The 21,050-nt window shown below is 45.8% G+C and overlaps 1 protein-coding gene across 12 annotated transcripts in view; it reads right to left on the reverse strand.

Annotated features, from left to right (window-relative positions):
* Positions 1 to 21,050, reverse strand: part of EP400 (E1A binding protein p400) — a 107,473-nt gene that overhangs the window by 58,272 nt on the left and 28,151 nt on the right. For 5 of the 12 annotated variants that reach the window (XM_043488578.1, XM_043488568.1, XM_043488664.1 and 2 more), the window contains 10 exons: positions 13,343 to 13,433; positions 11,865 to 11,972; positions 10,972 to 11,357; positions 8,679 to 8,975; positions 8,013 to 8,198; positions 6,752 to 6,892; positions 5,623 to 5,701; positions 4,891 to 4,940; positions 4,425 to 4,482; positions 3,504 to 3,593 (listed from right to left, as the gene is read on the reverse strand). In XM_043488578.1, coding sequence (XP_043344513.1) covers positions 3,504 to 3,593; positions 4,425 to 4,482; positions 4,891 to 4,940; positions 5,623 to 5,701; positions 6,752 to 6,892; positions 8,013 to 8,198; positions 8,679 to 8,975; positions 10,972 to 11,357; positions 11,865 to 11,972; positions 13,343 to 13,433 — 1,486 coding nt within the window. The remainder of the gene's footprint in view (positions 1 to 3,503; positions 3,594 to 4,424; positions 4,483 to 4,890; positions 4,941 to 5,622; positions 5,702 to 6,751; positions 6,893 to 8,012; positions 8,199 to 8,678; positions 8,976 to 10,971; positions 11,358 to 11,864; positions 11,973 to 13,342; positions 13,434 to 21,050) is intronic. The other 7 variants (XM_043488586.1, XM_043488635.1, XM_043488626.1 and 4 more) reach the window with 3 other exon arrangements.

Below are 21,050 nucleotides of genomic sequence, written 5' to 3' on the forward strand. Positions count from 1 at the left end.
TCAGGTTCATGTTCAAACACAGTTCCACATGGTGTTATGTATAAAACAAGGCAAAGAACACTGTGAGCTAGGTATCTGTGACACATAAGCTTTTCTGCATATTTACTGTATGTCAATAAAATTGGTGGTCAAAATAAGAAATGCCACAGAGAAGTACCCTAAAAGAGCAGTAGGAAAGGCACTACCTGTTTAAGACTAATATTCCAGTGACTAGATTTGCTCACAATTTAAACTATTCATCACAAGAGGCTGACAGGTAGATACGTGATAAAGCCAAGCAGAAGAAATTGTAGAAGAGAGGTGGTAGGTACATGGGTGTTCATAATAAGGTTCTTTATTTCTTTGGTTGTCTGAATGTTTTCATAACAAAATACAGGGAAATGTGCATATACATCATATAATGGTTATCAAAGTAGGAACAAAAAACAGGAGAAACAACAGAAAAACTACTTCATCAATTAGATAATTTAGTAAGGTGTCTTAAAACAAACTTAATTCATGGAATCAACAGCTTTCACACATAAAAACTAGCTTGCAGATATAATGGAAGAAAAAAATCCTACTCAGAAAGTATTTCTATACTTCTTTAGATAGAAAGTATTTTAAATACTTAGAATTAAAGTTTTAAAAAATTCACATCTACACAAAGTGCTGAAAGTTTCGTGAAGGGCATGAGAAGAGAGCCAGCCAGGAAGAGGCACCCTGGGGAAGGATGAAGACGCACCCCCCCCCCCCAGTGACATCATTCATGGCGCTCACAGGCTGGTCAGCTTCCCCCGGTGGTCAGGGCTAACCAGGGTGACCACCAGACAGCTTGAAATGACAGTGAGTAGCTTACAAGGCTCTGCTGTAGGAGATGCAGATGCTCATGGACCACCTCCTCTGGGGAGACCAGCCACCATGCCGCCCTGTTCTGGGGATGCTGGAACAAACCCCCAGAGAAGTCCCTATGTGAAGAAGTCCCCTAAGTGAAGGGGCTGGGGCTCACCTGCCAATAGCCAGCCAGCTAGTTGTGGGTGGCCAGAGGGGCGGGGCATGGACCGGAAGCTGGGCCTGCTGATGGCCGCATCTCCACAAGACCCAAGCCAGAAGCGCCCAGCTGGGCTGCTCCCAATTCCTGCACTACAGGACATGGTGGAGGAGCTAGTGGAGGAGCTAAAGTTTCAAGTTAACAGACTCTACTAAGTCAAGGATGCACACAAGAATGAGAATGAATGAGAAAGGCCTACAACAAGAACGTAAGACAAGGTGAAGCTCAAAGACTAAGAGGCGAAACAGAACACTGAATGTGAACCAGTCATGACCAGCCACCACAAGCTACTGTCTTTCCAGGTGAAGATGCCCCTCTCAAGTCAAAAACAAGTCAAAGGCCAGGGAATTCCCTGGTGGCCCAGTGGTCAGGACTCTACGCTTTCATTGCTGAGGGCCGGGGTTCAACCTCCAGTCAGGAAACCAAGATCCCACAAGTTGTGCGGTACAGCCAAAAACAAAAAACAACAAGCCAAAGGTGTCCACCACCAGCACCTTTGTTGCTACACTTTATTGCAAAAATGGTAATAAAAGGATCAAGATTATACAGAAAGAATGTTATTCTTTAGGGATGAAGAGGTTGTATACATTCAAGCAACATGAGAATTCAGCAGTGTTGCTGGATTTAAGATCAACAAATAAAAATCAACTTCATTTCTATACACCAGCAAAAAAATTAAAATGTAATCTTAAAATAGACCATTTGTTACAACTTTTAAAAATATAATGCACCTAGAACTAAATCTAACAAGGATATGCAACCAGAAAACATTAGTGGAAGCTATTTAAAGAGACCTACGTAAATGGAGAGACTATTTGATCACAGTTTAAAAAAGCTCTTCATAGAGACATGGTTCTCACCAAACACCCACTAACTCAACTACATTTACATCAAAATCCCCAATCGGTTCTCTGAAACTTGATAAGCTGATTCTGAACCATATCTGAAATAAGCCCAAAATAGTCAAGGCTCTCCTCAAAGAAGAATGAGGCAGAAGGCCTGACCTAGCTAGACCTCAAGAATTATTATAGGGCTTCCCTGGTGGCACAGTGAATAAGAATCCGCCTGTCAAGGCAGGGGGCATGGGTTCCACCGCTGGGTCGGGAAGATTCCACATGCTGCAGAGCAACTAAGCCCCTGGGCCACAACTACTGAACCCGAGCACTAGAGCCCCTGCTCTGCAACAAGAGTAGCCACTGCAACGAGAAGCCTACACAACCACAAAGAGCAGTCCCTGCTCGCTGCAACTCGAGGAAGTCTGCACGGTGAAGACACAGTGCAAACAAAAATAGTAAAAAAAATAATTTTTAAAAATAGAAGTATTATATACAGAAAGAATTATTATAAAGCTGTGCGTATCAGAAAACCTAATATCTGAGTTGACACTGGGCATCACTGAGGAAGGATGGCCATTTCAAGTGGCACTGGGACAATCTGTAATCTATCTGGGGCGGGGGGGAGAAACTGCACTCTTATTTCACACTAGAGACAAAACCAATTTGTGGTGAATGAAAAGACATCAGTATGAGAGCAAAAGAATTTTAGACAATATGGAAAGATCCTTTTGATCTTGAGATTAAAAAAAGTTTTTTTAATCAACACTGACAAACTCAACTGCACTAAGATTAAGAACATTCATTTCTCAAAAGGCATCATAAAAAGAATGAAGATCCACCCCAAACCAACTGGAAAAAGGTCACCACGACAAATGTCACTGACAAGGAAATGTGTCCAGAACATGTGAAGAACACCCACCGTCAGTACAGGAAAGAACATGCAAAACCAAGCAGGTAAAGACAGTGGTAAGAAGACACTGCACTTTGTGGGCAATGCTCCCCCACACAGGCTGACAAGAACAGGTGCTCCTGAGATGTGGGGCCTGAGACAACCGCTCTAACCATGACGGGACACACCTCACGTGTGCCTGCCTCACAAGCCGACCCCTCTGCTTCCAAGCAGACATTCCCGCACGTGCGCACAGGAAACACGAGAGTGATGCACACAGCACCGTCTATCAGGACAATGCAGGGGAAACCACCAACACCCCCACCAACAGTACAACTGACAACCCGTGACATGGACATACACACTACACTTCAGCAGTGAGAATTAATGAATTTATAGCAACACACGACCACAGGGGACAAAAATCGGGAACAGAACTGAGAAAAGCAAGTGGATGAGCCTCCAGAGTGGTTCTGTGTATACAAAGTTTCAACATACAAGCAAAGCTGTCCATAGTTCAGGATTTACACGCCTGGAAGGGGACAAACTGAGCCAAAGAAATGCTAAAGGCAAGTTTCAGGCTGGCAGTCACCTCTGGGAAAAGGTTACCCCACACTCTATCCAACCCTGGGCAGTGTAGTTGGCTACAATAAACGCAATATATTTGGGCTTTTACACCTTACTCTTAAACATTTATAATGTCTCAAATGCTCAACAGAGCACTTTCAGTAAGCTGCTCAGAGCCTACCTTCTTTGGCTAGATTAGACAGCTCTGTTTGGTGATCCACGACCCCTTCATTCGCTTCTTCCTCCTCAATCGTCTCCTCCTCATCTTCCACTGAAACGTCATCACCAAATGTCAGAGAGAGAGACTCCATGTCAGCTTCTCTTCAGCTATTCATGAAACACTACAAGGCTCCAGAACTGTTTCACACAGCTATTACAGAAGTTAAAACTAAGTTCTAATTTCTCAGGCTGAATCTGGAAATGACGGTATATTAAGTGAGCAAAAAACCAGGGCCATGCTTTACACTTTCTCTTCCATTTCAGGGTGTGAAATAGAGCCTGGTTTTTCATCACATGACAGACCGATTCAGGCCAAAATAGGAAATGACGTGGAACTTCTTGTCCACCTGCAGAGCGCACTAAAGAAAAACCCACGAGCGCTTTACATGGCGTCACTGTGAATTAACCATCGCCATTTTGGAGGCTCCAGCTGAAAATTCCCGGAGCTCAGCTCCTGTCCTGCACCCCTGCCCCCGAATCCTGGTGGAGAAAAGGCCACCAGCACCCACAGCAGAATTCCACCCACCCTCAGGCCACCGCCCATCTGAACTGAGCCCTCATGACAGCAGGCCTTCCTTCCCACTAACTCCTCAACACTACCACCTCTCCTCCCTACAAACAAAAAGCACGCATGTGTGCGCATGCACACACAGACACACACAGCATCCGACACCCTCCCTCCTTCACAATCCAGCTCCTCACTTCTTCACTGCAAAATCCCCACCATCCACCTAGGAACCTGGCCCCCAACACCACAAGCCTCTGAACCACTGACTCTTCCAGGCAGGGCCATACTCGACACCCTGGGGGCACTGAGCGAGCTCTCTAGCCGCAATGTCAGAGAGCCTTGCCGACAGCCAAGGGCATTAGGAGGGGGACAGACCTTCATCATCGGTTAAAGATGTGCTTGCTTTTCTTTTTCTTCCAGATATTCCCGAATCCTGTACGCAGAACAAAAATCGTTAAGCGTGCGATCTGAAAACACAGAGTGAGAAACCAAAGCAGAAATGCCTATGCAATATGCACCTAGAAGAGCTGGGAGCAGCCGTGACAGGTGCGTCCACACCAGACACAGGAAAGGTGCGGAGGAGGCAGAGCCGGAGGGAGACTAAAGCCACGCCCGCTGTGTTCAGCTGTGTCTCCCCAAACCACCAAAGTAACACCCAGGTGAGCCTAAAGCTATGAAGAACTCGCTTTATGCCCGGGGGAGACTGATTTCATAACGAAAGAGAACATTACTCATGTCTACAAGTTTCTCCAGACACAAGTAACTCTGCTTTGTCAGGCACTGTATTTCACTCACACCACTTCCATCCTCTCATGCAGTGACACGACAGTCCCGAACTTACCAGAAAGTTTTCCGGTAGTACATCAAGTCCCTTAGGTCTCAACTCTTTTCCTAAAGAGACAGGTAACATGATTCGTTTTCACTAGGGCTGTGAAAGAGGTGACGTTCCTCACACAACCAAGGGCACCTCTGCTGCGCCCCCTCCACGAGCGGAGAGGACAGCAAGGGTGAGGCCCGCCTCCCCTCCAGGCACACAGAGTGGCACAGCGCCAGCCCCCCCTCCACACGCGCTCTCGGCTTTCAGCACTGATGCTTCTGCAGAAACCCAGTCTCCCATCTGGCAAAGTTTCTATTTCATGATTTGTATGATCTTACAGATCCATGCCTTTCAGCAGGGACCACCTCTTCACCTCAGTTTCCTCATCGATAAAAGAGAGGAACTATCCCCTCCCCCAGCAAAGGCTACCTCCTGGGTGGCCAGTGACCAGGCAGCTACTGTGGAGCAACATGGGAGCAGTGAGACAGCTAGAGAGATGGGGACCCCGACGGGCGAAGCCGGGGGAGTTCACCTCACTGTCCTCAGTTCTGAGAGCCTGACGAAGCTGATCTCCCTGTGGGCACGGACTCATACTAGCAAATCTCAAAAGAACTGAAATGCCAGGACCAGGCTGCTGAAGGAAGGTCTCCCCGGGCAGGCTCCACAGGGGGCCACGATGTCACAGGGAGACGATGAGCAGAGAGTCCAAGCAGACACAACCCGAAAAAGGGAAGACTTTTTAAAAAGTAATCATACCTTTCCGGGAAACTTTCTGTAAATTTAAAGCCTTTTTCCTTTTTTCTTCTAATTCTACTTGTAGTTTTATTTCCACAACCTAAACGCAAAGAGTTAAATAAATAAGCATGCTATTAAGGATGTAAATTATAAAAGTTTCGTATTTGAAAACATTAAAACTCGTAGGCCAAAAGCTCAGCTGTCCAACCTCACTTCAGATTGCAGCTGACACCTGAACAACATGGGTTTGAGCTGTGCCGGTCACTGGTGCACAGAGGTCCTCCAGCGGTAAAGCCTCCACAACCGCACACTCGGCGGCTGGCTGAACGTGACAAATCGCACGCTCGGTGGCCGGCTCAGTGTGACAACCGCACACTCGGCGGCTGGCTGAACAAGCAGCCGCGAACCCGCGGACACAGGGCAGATGATGAGCTGTACACAGATTTTCAACTGCACGTGGAATCAGTGGCCTCACCCCCATGCTGTTCAAACAGAAATGTTCAATTTGGTACTCTTTCATTACGGTGTGTCAGCTGCATCCTGCCCAAATTCTGTCAGACGGTAAGATGAGCACTGTTACGGAAAGGAAGACAGAGGAGCCATTCTGGACATATGAATCAGTCTTTAGTGACCTGTGTGTGTGTGCTCAGTTGTTCAGTCATGTCTGACTCTTTGTGACCCCTGGACTGTGTAGCCTGCCAGGCTCCTCTGGCCACTGAAATTTCCAGGCAAGAATACTGAAGTGGGTTGCCATTTCCTACTCCAGATCTTCCCAAACCCGTGCCTCCTGCATCTCCTGCATTGGCAGGTGGAGTCTTTATCATTATGTCACCTGGGAAGCCCTTTAGTGACCTGCAACAGAGGTCTGTCTGAAGGGCCCCTCACAGAGGCTCACAGACATCACAGAGCGCGTAGATCATGGCCAATGGAGATTCTGATGCACAAAGAGAAACAGGAAGAACCAGGTCTCTTAACGAGCCGACAGCCTGGCGGTGCCACAGCGGTGCAGGGACCCCGCCTTTCTAAATGACACTTGGGGCTCTACCTGTGGTGATTCTCCAGCACAGAGTCAGGCACGGTTCAGAAGCCTGCCTTGTCAACTCTGACACAGTCTATGGTTCCAGGACCCCATCAGAATGTCAGAACTTACCTGTTCAATATTTGACCAAAAGTACTCTATTTCTCTAGCAGTCGATGCAGCTATTCGCCTCAGTCGGTTCTGTTCTTCTTTCTTCCCCCTTTCCTCCCGAAGCTTCTTCTCTTCATGATGACGAGCTACAGTTCTGACAAGCTAGTAAGTAAAAGTTCAAGAATTGTATGTTGTGCCCTGTGTCATGCCATCAGAAAAAAAGATATGCTACATTTTCTTAAAATCTTCTCAGCGCTTAACTGCACATAATTCACAGAGAGATGCACCCTCACCTGCACGCACAGCACAGAGGAGAAACACTGACTCCAGCAAAAACCACTGCCAATGTGCTGCTTGACTTTGCTACAAGTGTTATTTTACCAAGTACACATATTTTTCTCTAAAATGGAGTATCACACTGTTATGTTCTGAAATACCAAAGAACCTGATTTAAGACCCTTTAGATTCACACTTTCCTGTCATCTTCATGGACTCAGCTTCTCTCTATCAAAACTATGCGGGGAAAGCAAGGGTATTCAGAATTCAGAGGAGGGACGTGAACAGTCTGGCACACAAGACCAATCTCAGTCCTGATAGTATAGGAAATATGAATCTAATCCAGAGGAAGAAACACACAGCAGTGGAGGGAGAAACACCTGGCTTGGAGCTACACACACGCACACAAGGACAGCTGCTCTGCGCTCTGGGACCTAAGAGCCCTAGAAATCTGCCACCTTCCACACTGTGAGCATCAGCAGAAACACCTCCCAGAGGTTCTCCCCCAGGCTGGGTGCCTGCTTTGGGAACAGAGAGAGGGAAATGAATTCTGACGCAGAAATGGAGAGAAGCTGGATGGGAAGACTAGGCAGCACGGAGCAGGCAGCCTGCCAGCAGCCTTAAGGCCAGGCACGAGTGCCTGAGCTGCCCTCCAGGCAGCTGGCCTCTTCCCCTTCCTACTCTTCAGCCTGGATCTGGGGGGCTGAAGGCACCCTCATGCCAACTGTCAGGTGAAACTGGCCAGAAAATAAACTAAATGCCAGGACAGAACTGCAGCAAAGGAGCCGGGTCTGTTCCCAGCAGTCCATGCTGGAGCCCTGAGGACAATCCTCAGAAAGGAATGACAGAGCAGGTACTCTAGACAACAGGATATTCTTCATCCACATCGTGAGTCAAGAAACCCTTTAGAGACTGGGGCTGGGAGACCTGCCATGTACAGCACGCTCCGTCCATAACACCTCCCAAGGCTGCCTGAGAACTGTGATTGCCTGCGTCCCAAACCTACCTTCTTAGCAGCGGCCACCTTCCACCTCCTCTCCTGGGCGAAGTCTGTGGCCATCCACTGCATCTCCTCCAGCAGGTAGTCCCAATGTGATTTGGGCCGCGGGGCCTCCTGAAGTTTGGGCAGCCGTCGGAGGGACCACAGGCCTTCCTTCCTTAAATCTGCTATGCGCTGATGGATCTGGTTTTCCTGCAAGGAGCATCCAGCACACAGTTCAGGTGCATGCTACTAATTCACACTGAAAGTACAATCCTGCCCCATCCCACACACATGGGGCAGAGCGCCCAGACCAACACTCATGGCAGAGCACTTACACATAACTGCTTAGTCAGCCAACAAACAATAAGCACCAACTAAGTGCAGGCCGCAACCTGCACTGGCCTGGGCAGCCTCCAGCCGGCTCTGAGCTCTCAGTCAGCACCTCTCGTCTTGCCCACTCCCCAACCCAAACTGTAGACACCAGCACAGAAAAGACCTTCTCCACACCAGTCTACCTGCAGCAGGACAGAGCCCGCTGTGCAGTTGTTATCTTGGTTTCTCCTGATCACATACCTCAGTCAGTCATCCTGACCATCAGAGGCTTCGTTTTAAACTACTGCCCCATTAGAAAGTAAAATCAAATGCATTCTACCAGCTGGGCTCCACACTACAATCTTCCCAGGCACTTACCAAGGCTATTTGTTCTGCCAGCTTATCCTGAGAACTGTCCTGGGGCGGCGCGGCATTCTGAGCTGGGCTCTGTGGTTTTGGGGGTGCCGACACGGCTGCCCCTGGGGAGCGGGAGGTGACCGGAGACAGTGACTTGTTGGCTCCCAAGGAGGGTCTATTCACCGGGGAGGCGCGTGCAGGTGAAGGTCCCAGGCCTGAGCCACTAGCAGGGGCAACAGTCGAGGTAGTGGAGGTGGAGGGCGGAGGCCGCAGGCAGGACTGGGTGGGGTCCACGGGTGGTCTGGTCGGTGCCACGGTCTAGCAGGGGAAACAGGGCTCAGTACTGCACCCAGAACCCACAGGCCAGCAGAGAGGCACACACCAATGCCACCTCTCCAAAGCCACGCAAACCAATCATGAAGCCCATCCACAGACCACAGTAATAGGCAAACTAAACCATATCCACAGAAAAGATGACCTGTTTGTCCACAAAACTACATTAAGGGCTCACTGTAAACTGTGCTTTCACAAAATGTCTTATGTAAGCTGTTGTTTTTTTTTTTAATTTTTCCAGCTTTTACTGCTTTTTCCAAATAATTTTTTAGAATTTTTAATTGTATATAGTTCTCCTTAATTGAAAAATACCAAATTCTGAAGGGCAAATACAAATTCTGTGTGACCCTCTTGTGGTAGGCAAGCTGTAAGGTTAGGGGCCCTCCTCAGTACTGGCCTGAGAGCCAAGCTTGTAAAGCTGAGAACTCACCCCCCTCCCTGGACTGAAGGTGAAGTTAAATTCACACAGGAACTCTGTCGGGAGGAAGCGGGGGTGCAGAGAGCAGGGAAGGCAAGTTACTGCCCTCACTGAGAGGGCCAGGGACAGAGAGGCACAAACACAGCATGTTTATAATCTGCAGTGTGGAGAAGACACCACAGCCAAGGACGGGCCTCTCACAACCTGCAGCTTCTCTCTGCACATCTAAGGAAATGTCCTCCACCGCAGTGGTCGGTACACCTTGGCCAGCCACAGACTTCTGCAAAGTTCTACTGGCTACGGCCACACATCTGTGGGCCCCGGGGCTGCTCTCACCTTCCAGGGCAGAGCTGAGTGGCCCAAGAGAAACCACACGGCCCACAAGGCCTGGAATACCGCTATGCTTCCTCTCTGTGGCCCCTTCACAGAAGATGTCTGTGGGCCCCTCCCAACCTGGAAGGAACAGAACTGCACGGCTTCTGTAAGGAACTACTCTAAAATCACATCCCACAGTATATGTGGTCAATCAGGGCAGGAAACAAACCCAAGAAAAACATCAGTGCTGCGTGAAGTTGGTACCAGGATCAACAACCGTGTCCAAAACAGACTCATCTCCACGAAAACCTCCAGCCTGCCTGGGGAGAGGCTCAGCCACCCTGGTGGGAGAAGGGGGGCTCCTTCTCAAGGCACACAGAAGGCTCCATAGCCAATGCCAAGAGCCAGTCACAGCCCCTGCAGTGCTGCCTGGCTGCCCTGGCCAAATTATCCGGCCTCTCTGGCTTCAATCTTCTCATGGCTAATGGGGGCAATAATAAAGACTCTACCACAGCAGGTGCCAGGTGGAGGGAAAAAGGTGATGCCGCACCCCACACCTGCAGGCCATGAGGGAGAGGCAGCATCACCACATGGGAGAGCAAGCTTCTCCAATCACCAGAATTGAAGTTCCAAACCCAGCGAGGAAGTCTCCTTATTAACTGGTCAGGGGCAGGGTGGTTTTCCTATGCAGCTGACCACAGGCAGCTAAGATAAGCCTCTGAAAACACTCCCTCCTGCCCCTTCTGGGGCCCCAGGCCCACGCTTTTTGGCCTCACTGCTCGTCAGGGACCCCACATGGTTCACTGGACACATTTCACAAAGGCATCTGGGTGAAGTGAATTAGTGGAGGAAACGTCTATCAAGCCTGGAAATCTATGCCGTGCCCACACTTGTGGAACCAGCATCCGTGGGGAGGCACCTGGGGACAGAGCCTGGTGGATGGTCAGGAGCTGCAGCGACACATTGTGACCCGGCATATCAAGTGGGACAAGGGCCATGGTGCCCTATACTCAGCTCTCGGTACTGGGAGCAGCAGTAGGAACTGTGTCATTTTCTGACATTTCAATAACAATAACTAGGACTGCAGAACCAAATAAAACGATGTTGCAACTAGTGAATTAACTGCTCCACAGTGGAGAGCGAGCTGCTAAGAGAGAGTGAGTTATCCAGCCACGCACTGTCCCATCCAACAAACCACCTGTCTTTTCTTCCCCCTCTAACCTGGGGAACAGCAAGGGCCCGCAGTACCTGTGGCTGGGCCGGGAGTGGAGGGGCCTGCATCTGCGCCTTCCCAGGCATCGGGATGTGGAGGGTGGGTGGCGTGGACTGCGGGGGAGCTGTGGGGAGTTGGCCGGGCGGGGGTGCGGAGACCGGAGCGTTGGGCGGCTGCGTCTTCACAGGGACTGGGAGCTGGGTCTGGGGCTCTGCCATCTGCGGCTGCGGGGGGAACTGCAGCGCGGGTGGCAGGGGCGCGGCAGGGAGGCCGGCCGGGGGCAGCCTGGTGGGCAGCTGCGGCGGAGGCGTGTGCAGGCTGGCGGCGTTCTGCACCGGGGGCCCGGTGGAGGGGTCGTACTGCTGCTGGCTCTGCTTCTGGCCGGCGAGCTGAGCGGCCTGCGGGGCAGGAGGCATTCCTCCTGCAAGAAAGGGCAGACCCAGCAGCCCTGACTCCGGGGCTCGCTTCCACCTCCCAGCGCTGTCACAGACCCTGCGCTGACAGCACCACACACTCAAAGGGGAAATTTAACTGGCGGGAAACCTGTGTGTATTAGGTCTAACGTGATAAATGAGCACACAAACAAGGAAAGAAAGGCGCTCGGCCTTTGCGAGTTAGCACCAAGCAGAGCAGGCACGGACTAACCGCAGGGTCCCTACCACAGCAGCAAGTCAGAAAATACACAGGAGGGAAAACCGGAGAGAAGCTGAGGACAGTGGGGCGTGCGGCTCCGCTAAGGTGACAAGAGCTGGTCTCCAGTGGTTTCTTCATGCTGTGTTAAGTGGGACTCAGAGGAACGTCCCAGTGGCAAAAACCACCTGGATATGCTACCTGGACTGCACACGTTCAGCCTGGTGCTACTTCCCTAAGCCCTCTCTGCACTCCCTTTTTCTGAACTAGGAGAACTAGTTCTGGCGCTGGGTCTTACCTTGAACTGTCGGCATTAACTGCTGGAGAGGAACTCCTGTATTCACCCCTGGGTGCTGGAAAACTACCCCTTGGTGACCCACTTCAAGTCGAGGTCTCTTAGACTGCTCTAGAATAATTTTCAGAAAAGGTGCAGTTTGATGTAAAAAATAAAACCACAAAAGTAGTAGAAAAAACATGTGTAAGTGTTTTTATCATCTTTGAACAGAGAGGCCTTTCTATGCATGAACCAAAATGCAGAAGCCATAAAAGGTTGATAAATACAATTTTTTCTGTTAAAAACTTGTAAATATAAAGAAAAGCATCATAAAAAGGCAAAGGATAAGCGTCAACCTAAGAGACAATATCTGCAACATACATGATGGGCAACATTCAGAAAGCTCTTACAAATTAATATGAAAAGGCTCAACAACCAGACAGACAAAAACGGGCAAAGAACACAAACAGCTAGTGGAGGGACACATTCACAAATGGTTAAAAATGTGAAGAGATACTACAACCTTACTGAAATGAAAGAAATCCATGTCAAAACAAACATTTCATTTTTCACCCATAAGACTGACAAAGATTAAAAGATTGGTCATACTTAATAACATGGCCAAAATTTAAGAGAACCAGAAACTGCTAATGAGGGCAAAAACTGGCCCTATCCTTTTGGAGGGCAACGTAGCATCACTAACCCTTACCTATGCACACACTCTGATCAGCAGTCTCATTCTTGGAGTACTGCTTTTACAAACATGCACAGACATGTAGGAAAAAAATGTGAACCTAAACGTTCAATCCTGTTTTGATTATAACAGAAAAAAGATAACACTAACAAATGACATTATTCTTTAATGAATAAATGAAACATCCATGCACCAAGTGCAATACTTTGCAGCCATCAAAAAGAATGAGGTCCATGACTGGGAAATATGATCTAGTCGTTTAATATTAAAGGCGTAACAGTGCATATAGGATCGCATTTGAATTTTTTCAGAATGACACACCTGAAGCAATGCTTGTCTGGGAAAATGAGCAAATGCAGCCAGCTCTGTGGCTAGGGAACGGAGAAGGAATACCAAACCAGAGGTGAGCTCAAATTACACCCTGCTTAACTGTTTGAATCTTTTACACAAAATGTGTATTAAGTTTCTAAGTTGGAGAAAAAATCCAGTTTGAAAAAATTAATGACAATTTGAAAAGGCAGATGGCTTTACACTTGAGGACATGAGCCTATAAATGCACACAGAAAATGAAACTGGAATATACCTATTCAACTAACAAACTTCTAACTTCAGTACACATAAACACGCACAGGAATATTTTTTTTAGTTGATTACTACCCAAAGAAAAATTAACTTTCGAAGTAGAAACGAACCAGAACTAAATTCTTTAAGGGCCACGCTTCAGAAACAGGTGGCCACTACACTGGAACTCCCAAACTAAGAAGCCAACTGGCTCTGTAGGCCCCTGAGCCTGTGCTCCATGACATACCTGCCGGGGGTCCCGCCTGCTGTCTCTTAAAGGGATCCGTTTCGATTGCACTTCCGGCTCCTGCCACCAGGGTCCCTGCAAGGGCCTGCTGCTGGGGGAAAAAAAAGAAAAACTGAGGTTTTCATAATTTAAGTGCATCACAAGAATGAATGTAAACTAAAACTGTCATAATTATCCCAAACACTGACTTCATTCATTTTTGAGAAATGTTATCTACCCAATATATTGTAAAAAATAATTTAAGTTCTAACTTACCTCTGGAGAATAAAAAAGGACTTGCATTCTGGTTTTAAATGGAATTTCAGATCAAGGCAAATGCACACAGAATGACAGCAGAAGCTAATGCGGGAAGTCTTAATCTCGTCCAGGACCACAGCTTCGCCTAATCATTACACTACCTGTCGTCACACAGCCCGCCAAAATCACAAAGCTGAATGATAAGAAGAAAGGTTGAAACTGTCTTCCTACTGGGAAATGGCACTAAAACTCCAATTAATAACAATCTAACTTCAAAATGGTACTGCAATTAGCACCCTACTTGATATATAGCTGTGTGAAATACATATAGGTTATTTAAAATGTTCTAATGAAAAGCTACCAGCAAAGACAGAAACTAGCTGAGTCTGGGTACCCTACACCTTTGACATCTCTGCACCACCTGGCAGACATACTGAATGCTAAAAATGAGGTTAACAGTTGCTAATTATTTTTAAATAATTCAACTATATCCACTCTACTTATCAAGACATTTTAAATGCAAGTTCTAGATGTCTGAACAAAGTTAACCGCCTGTGAGAGCAGTTGTTGATCCTTGCCACCTAGCAATGGATACTACACCACCAGGACCAGCCATGCAGCAAGTTTCGCCTCACATGATGCAGGGACTCAGTAATGAAAAGGCAAAGTAAGGACTCCACCCCACCCCCGTTTACATGTAACAAAGATTGGGGGAGGGAGGAGGAGAGAAAAGAATGATATAGAAAAACAGACAATATGTGAACAGTGGTTATCTTTGGGGACAAGATTACAATTAATTTATAATTGGTGTGTGTGCACTTTTTCTAAATTTTCCAAATGTCTTACGATGAACACGTATTACTTCTGTAATCAAGAAGAGGGTGTTTTGGGTTTTTTTTTTCAACAGAAGAAACTGGTACAGGGTTCTGTGTCCAGTAATGGCCAAGAACTTCCCACTGGGCCAAACATTCCAGATAAATATAAACTCTAAAAGAAACATTAAAAATGTGAAAAGGTGGGCAGATATAGGATGGAACCCGATACTTGCACGGAGGAACTGGAACTATCAATAGGAGAGGTTTCTAGGCTTATGGCATTTGGCACAGGCAGGCCTCAGACCCAGAGACAGAGGGCCTCGCTGGCTTGAAGACCACTAGGATGGAGAACAGGAGACCACAGGAGAAGTGAGGGGGAGTCACCACAGGGGGCAGCTGGAGAGGGGGCCACAAGTTCTCGCCTGGTCTCTGGCTGCCTCCTACCACACACATGCCAAGGCTCCAAGCACAGGCCAGCATAACTGCACTGAGATCTCAGGAGACAGGGTTCACCGTCTCAGTTCAATCACGTTAACTAAATGTGAGAGCAAAACCATCAATACTCTTCAGAAGAATATTAACAGAACTCAGAGTCTCTGCAACCTATTATTCACAACACCCAAAATCCAATTCAAAATTACTTCAAAACACAAAGAGACAAGAAAACATGAATCATACTCAGGAAACAATCGATGGACACCAACCCCTAGACAATTCACATGCTGGGATTAGCAGCAGGGATTTCACAGCAGCTTTAATAAGTAAGTCCAAGGACATAAAAGAATGTTTTTATGAAGGATGAGAGGAAACCTTCACAGAAAAAAAAAATTATTAAAAAATAGAACCAATCTGAAAAAGAATATATATATCACTTTACATCAGAAACACTGGTGTAAATAAATTAATTTCAGCAAAAAAATAAAAAGAGAACCAAATAAGAGATTTTAGAACTGAAAAAGTGTCTGAAATTTAAAAAATTCATTGGATAGGCTGAACAGTAGAGTGGGGATGCAGAGGTCAGTGAACGGAAAACAGATTTGAACTTCAAGACTCACCGCAGGGTGTGGACACCAGGGCAGCACAGTGCTGCGTAAGGATGGATGGCAGATTAAAAAAACTGAGCAGACAGCCCAGAGGGAGACGCAGACTTACACAACCCTGTCAGTTCCTTAAGACTCTAAAGCAACACAAATGGAATGAGAAGGCTTTACAACCAAATGAGCTAGAAGATTGGACATGCATATGAAGAAACTGACAAATTACACTTCATTAAACATAAAAGACTATGTCATCAAAGATACTTCTCTTTGCCTAATTCCTGATAGCCACTGTTTCTTGGTTTTCAGAATGATTTTTAGTTTCATCTTATATGTCTTCATGAATATTTTAATGGGAAAGACACTGCTGTCTTTAAAATACCAATTTGATTTTAAATAACAATCATATATTAGAACTCTTTAAAAAAAAAAAACACTTATGGGGGAGAATAAAAAAGAACAGTTGAAGGAACTGGGGATGTAGCTGACAGAAAAGAATAGGAGACTTATGTTACTCTGGAGAAAAATATTAAGACCAACAGCTCTATTTAGTGGTTACCAATGGGTAAATTTCTATCCAATTTAAACAACACATGTAACCTGAGTAGCACCATGGGGTATATATCAAGGGCTGGGTGAAAGAAAAGGACATGGTCAGTGAAATGATGACCTTACTAAGCGCCTGCAAAAGAAAAGAACTACTTGTGAGTAGACAGGACTTTGCCTCTCAATTCAAGATTCTAAAAAGAAGTTTCCTCAAGGTTATTCTTCAGTAAGGATAAAGGAGAGGAAAGCACAAACAAATCACTCATGCCTTCTTTCTGCAAGTATGTCTATTAAATCAAGTTAAGCTACCACTTTATAACTATAAACTTTTAACTATACACATAAAAACATGAACACACATATAAGAATAAAAAATCAATCATTGGGGGATAATTAGAAATTTAGGATTAAAGGATACACAGTACTGTATATAAAACAGATAAGCAACCAGGACCTACTGTACAGCACAGGGAACTATATTTTTAATGTCTTGTAATAATTTATAATGGAAGAAAATGTAAAAAAAAAAAGAATATATACATTTATATATATATGTGTATATAACTGAAATCAGTTTATCAACTATTTTTCAATAAATTTTTTCTAAATGGAAAAAAAATCAATAGTTGGGATAAGGTTACAGAACTCTAATTATTATTCATTCCCTTTAACATTATAATCACTGACAAATAATCTCCAATTAGAATTTTTTAAAAATCTAAATAACTGTTATAAAAACCATCTGGGGGAATTCCCTGGCAGTACAGTGGTTATGACTTGTCGCTTTCACTGTCATGGGCCAGGTTTTCACTGGTCAGGGAACTAAGATTTTGTAAGCTGCGTGGTGCAGACAAAAAGAAAAAATACTACCTCAAAATCTTTGAAAAGCAAACAGAAATTAATATATATATGTAACACAAACAGTTCTGAACTGGGACTTCCCCAAAAGTTACCACAGAATTTAAACAGTGGGATATGAATGGCCACTGAACACTGTTTTTTTTTATTTGAAATTTTTCATAATAAAATGCTAAGAAGTAGAAAGATTTATAAGTTTACAAAGTAATAACACCCATGTACTGATCCTGAGGCTTAATGCCCTAGAAACCTTGTGCACTATGAAGGCATCCCACTATCAAGGCATCCGCCCGATCCATGGGTGAACATTTCTCCCTAGTGCCAAAACCTACAGGCTGAGCTCCACTCTATGCTGTGTTTGGTTTTGCTTCCTTGTTGTTCAGTCGCTAACTCATGTCCGACTCTTTGCAACCCCATGGACTGCAGCAGGCCAGGCTTCCCTGTCCTTCACTATCTCCCCGAGTTTGCTCAACCTCATGTCCACTGAGTCGGTGAAACTCTCTAACCATCTCATCACCTGCCGTCCCCTTCTCCTTCTGCCTTCAATCTTTCCCAGCATCAGGGTCTCTTCCAATGAGTCAGCTCTTTGCATCAAGTGGCCAAAGTATTGGTGCTTCAGTTTCAGCATCAGGCCTTACAATGAATATTCAGAGTTGATTTCCTTTAGGACTGACTGCTTTGATCTCCTTGCTATCCAAAGGACTCTCAAGAGTTTTCTCCAGCATCACAATTCAAAAGCATCAGTTTTTTAGTGCTCAACCTTCTTTATGGTCCAACTCTCACATCCATACCTGACTACCTGAAAAACCACAGCTCTGACTATACGGACCTTTGTTGGCAAAGTGATGTCTCTACTTTTTAATATACTGTCTAGGTTTTTCATAGCTTTCATTCCAAGAAGCAAGTGTCTTAATTTCATGGCTGCAGTCACCATCCACAGTGATTCTGGAACCCAAGAAAATAAAATCTCTGACTGTTTCCACCTCTTCCCCTTCTATTTGCTATGAAGTGATAGGAGCGGATGGGATGCCATGATCTTAGTTTTTGAATGCTGAGTTTTAAGCCAGCTTTTTCACTCTCCTTTTTCACCCTCATCAAGAGGCTCTTTAGTTGCTCTTCACTTTCTGCCACTAGAGTGATATCATCTGCATATCTGAGGTTGCTGATACTTCTCCCAGGAATCTTGACTCCAACTTGTGATTCATCCAGACTGGCCGGCATTTTGCATGATGTACATGATGTACTGCGTATATAAGTTAAATAAGCAAGGTGACAATATACAGCCTTGACATACTCCTTTCCCAATTTTGAACCAGTCTGTTGTTTCACGTCCAGTTCTGATTATTGCTTCTTGACCACAGGTCAAGAAGGTTCCCCTGGTGGCTCAGATGGTAAAGAATTCACCCACATGGCAGGACACCTGGGTTTGATCCCTGGCTTGGGAAGCTACCCTGAAGAAGGGAATGGCTACCCACTCCAGTATTCTCACCCTGAGAATTCCATGGACACAGGAGCCTGGCGGGCTACATAGACCATGGGGTCACAAAGAGTGGGACATGACTGAGTGACTAACACTTTGCTTCCTAGTGAACTTTAACCTAAGAATGCTGCCCCTGGGCTCTCCTTAGCCCCTTCTGCTCCGCATGGTGCTGCTGAGGCCCACTCACACTCACTCACTCGTTTTCACCACTGATTACTCATACAGAGCATTCCTCTGTATGAGTGTGCACGACCAAGATCTATTCTGCTTCGGTGGACATTTTGCTTCTTTCCAGTTTGGGGTTATCATAAACAATGCTGCTGGGAACATTATTAGATATGTTTTCCAGCTCACAAACACAAAGAGTATCTTTAGAGCATGCTGTTTGGGTCAAAGGGCCTGCCCACACTCACCTTCTCCATATCATGTGAAATGTTTCCACACTACACTCCCATCAAAAGTGAATGAGAAGGGAGTACTCTGGTAGTCCAGTGGTTAAGACTCCGTGCTCCCAATGCAGGGGGTCTGGGTTTGATCGCTGGTCAGGGAACTAGATCCTACATGGTGCAACTAAGACCAGCTGTAGCCAAATAAATAAATATTTAAAAAAAAAAAAAAAAGGTGGATGAGAGGACTTCCCTGGTGGTCCAGTGGTTAAGACTCCACCTGCCAATGCAGGGGACACAAGTTCGATCCCTGACCCAGGAAGATTCCACGTGCCATGTACCACAACAACCGAGGCCACACTCTATAGCTCATCAATGGCAACTACTGGCACCCATGAACCTATGCCCTGAAACAAGAAAAGCCAAGGCAATGAGAAGCCCTCACAATACAACTAGAAAGCAGCCCCAACCCCCACTTGCCACAACCAGAGAAAGCCGTACAGCAGCAAAGACCCAGTGCAGCTAAATATAAATAAATAAATACAAATAAGTAAATACACAAATAATTTTTTTTTTAAGTGGAAGAGACTTCCACAGACCTAAATCAACAGATTCTGTCCAATTTTAATCTGGCAATCTGGTTAGTATGACAGTAAATCAGAGGGTTTAATTTATGTCATTGTGGAGATCATGCACCTAGATTTACGGGCACTCTCTGCCTTTCACTGTCCCACTGTTCTTACAAAAATAGTTATCAATGTGGTTTATAAATGCATTGATATATTACATTCCTCTAGGCACTAATAGGAAAGATGTTTCACTGATAAATTTTCCAACAATTTCCAATTTAGAAAATGTATCACATTCATTACCACAAGCACTTCAATGCTGGGTTCAAATGATTATTCCCCTCAAATGGAACCAGGTTTCTTACAGAAATGACTGATTCCTGGACTGAATCAAGGCACATGGAAGAAAAACTTTCAATATTTTGTGCCAGAAGGTAAGGAAGTACTCAGAGAGTGACAGGGATGTGTCAAAAGTACATAGAGCCTGTCTGGAAGGGCTCTCATTGGTCAAACTGCAGATAAACTGAACATCAAAATAAACAGTAAGAGGGACTACCCCCAGTGGTCCAGTGGTTAAGAATCCGCCTTGCAATACCAGGGGCATGCTTGCACACGAAGTTGCTTCAGTCATGTCCAGCTCTGCGCAGCCTTGTAGCCTGCAGCCCGCTTGGCCCAGCTGTGGCAAGCAGGGGCGGGGGCCACTCTCTAGTTGTGCTGCGAGGGCTTCTCATTGCATTGGCTTGTCTTATTGCAGGGCACAGGCTCTAGGTGCGGGGGCTCCAGTAGTTGCCATTGATGGGCTCTAGGGCCTGACCTCCCTTGTTGTGGTACAGGCAAGAATACTGGAGTGGGTTGCCATGCCCTCCTCCAGGTGATCTTCCCAACCCAGGGATCGAATCCGAGTCTCTTATGTCTAACCTGCACTGGCAGGCGGGTTCTTTACCATTAGCACCACCAGGGTCGCAGGTTCAATCCCTGGTCGGGGAACTAAGATCCCACACACCTCAGGCAATTAAGCCTATGTGCTCCAACTAGAGTGCATGCACAGCAACAAAAGATCCTGTATGATGCAACAAAGATCCCTCATGCTGCAACTAACACTCAGTGAGGTTAAAATACACCTTAAAGATAAATAAATAAACAGTAGTAGTAGAATAAACAGGAATAAAATGGGGCTGGGAGCTGGGTAGCAGATGGCTGGCAGGGACATGAGAAGACTTGATGGAAGTGAACATCTCGACATATGCGTGGGTTACATGGGTACTTGTCAAACTCACCGAACTATAACACTTGAGATCTGTGTATTCCCTGTTTACAAATTATACCTTAAAGTGATATAATTCATCATTTCTACACAAAAAAAGAAACATCACATGATTAGGTAACCAGATGCAGAAATAGTATTTGACAAAATTCAACATCCATTCATGACAAATACTAGGAAAAAAGGAATTTTCCTAACCTGATAATGGATGTCTACAAAATCTATGGCTAACATCATACTTAATGGTGAAAGACTAAATGCTTTCCTCCTAAGATCAACATGGTAAGAATGTCTGTTCTTACCACTCCTATTCGGCCTCACAGTGGAAGTCCATGCTAGTGCAACATGGCAAGAAAAAGAAAAAAAAAAAAAGTATACAAATAGGAAAACATAAATCTTGCTTTCTTTGCAAACATGATTTCTCTAGGTAGAAAACTCCATGGGATCTACAAAAAAAGCTCCTAAAACTAATAAATGAGTTTTTTGCAAGGTTGTACAATTCACTGTATTCCCATA

The sequence above is a fragment of the Cervus canadensis genome, chromosome 1, assembly GCF_019320065.1.
Source record: "Cervus canadensis isolate Bull #8, Minnesota chromosome 1, ASM1932006v1, whole genome shotgun sequence".
NCBI classification, from domain to species: domain Eukaryota; kingdom Metazoa; phylum Chordata; class Mammalia; order Artiodactyla; family Cervidae; genus Cervus; species Cervus canadensis.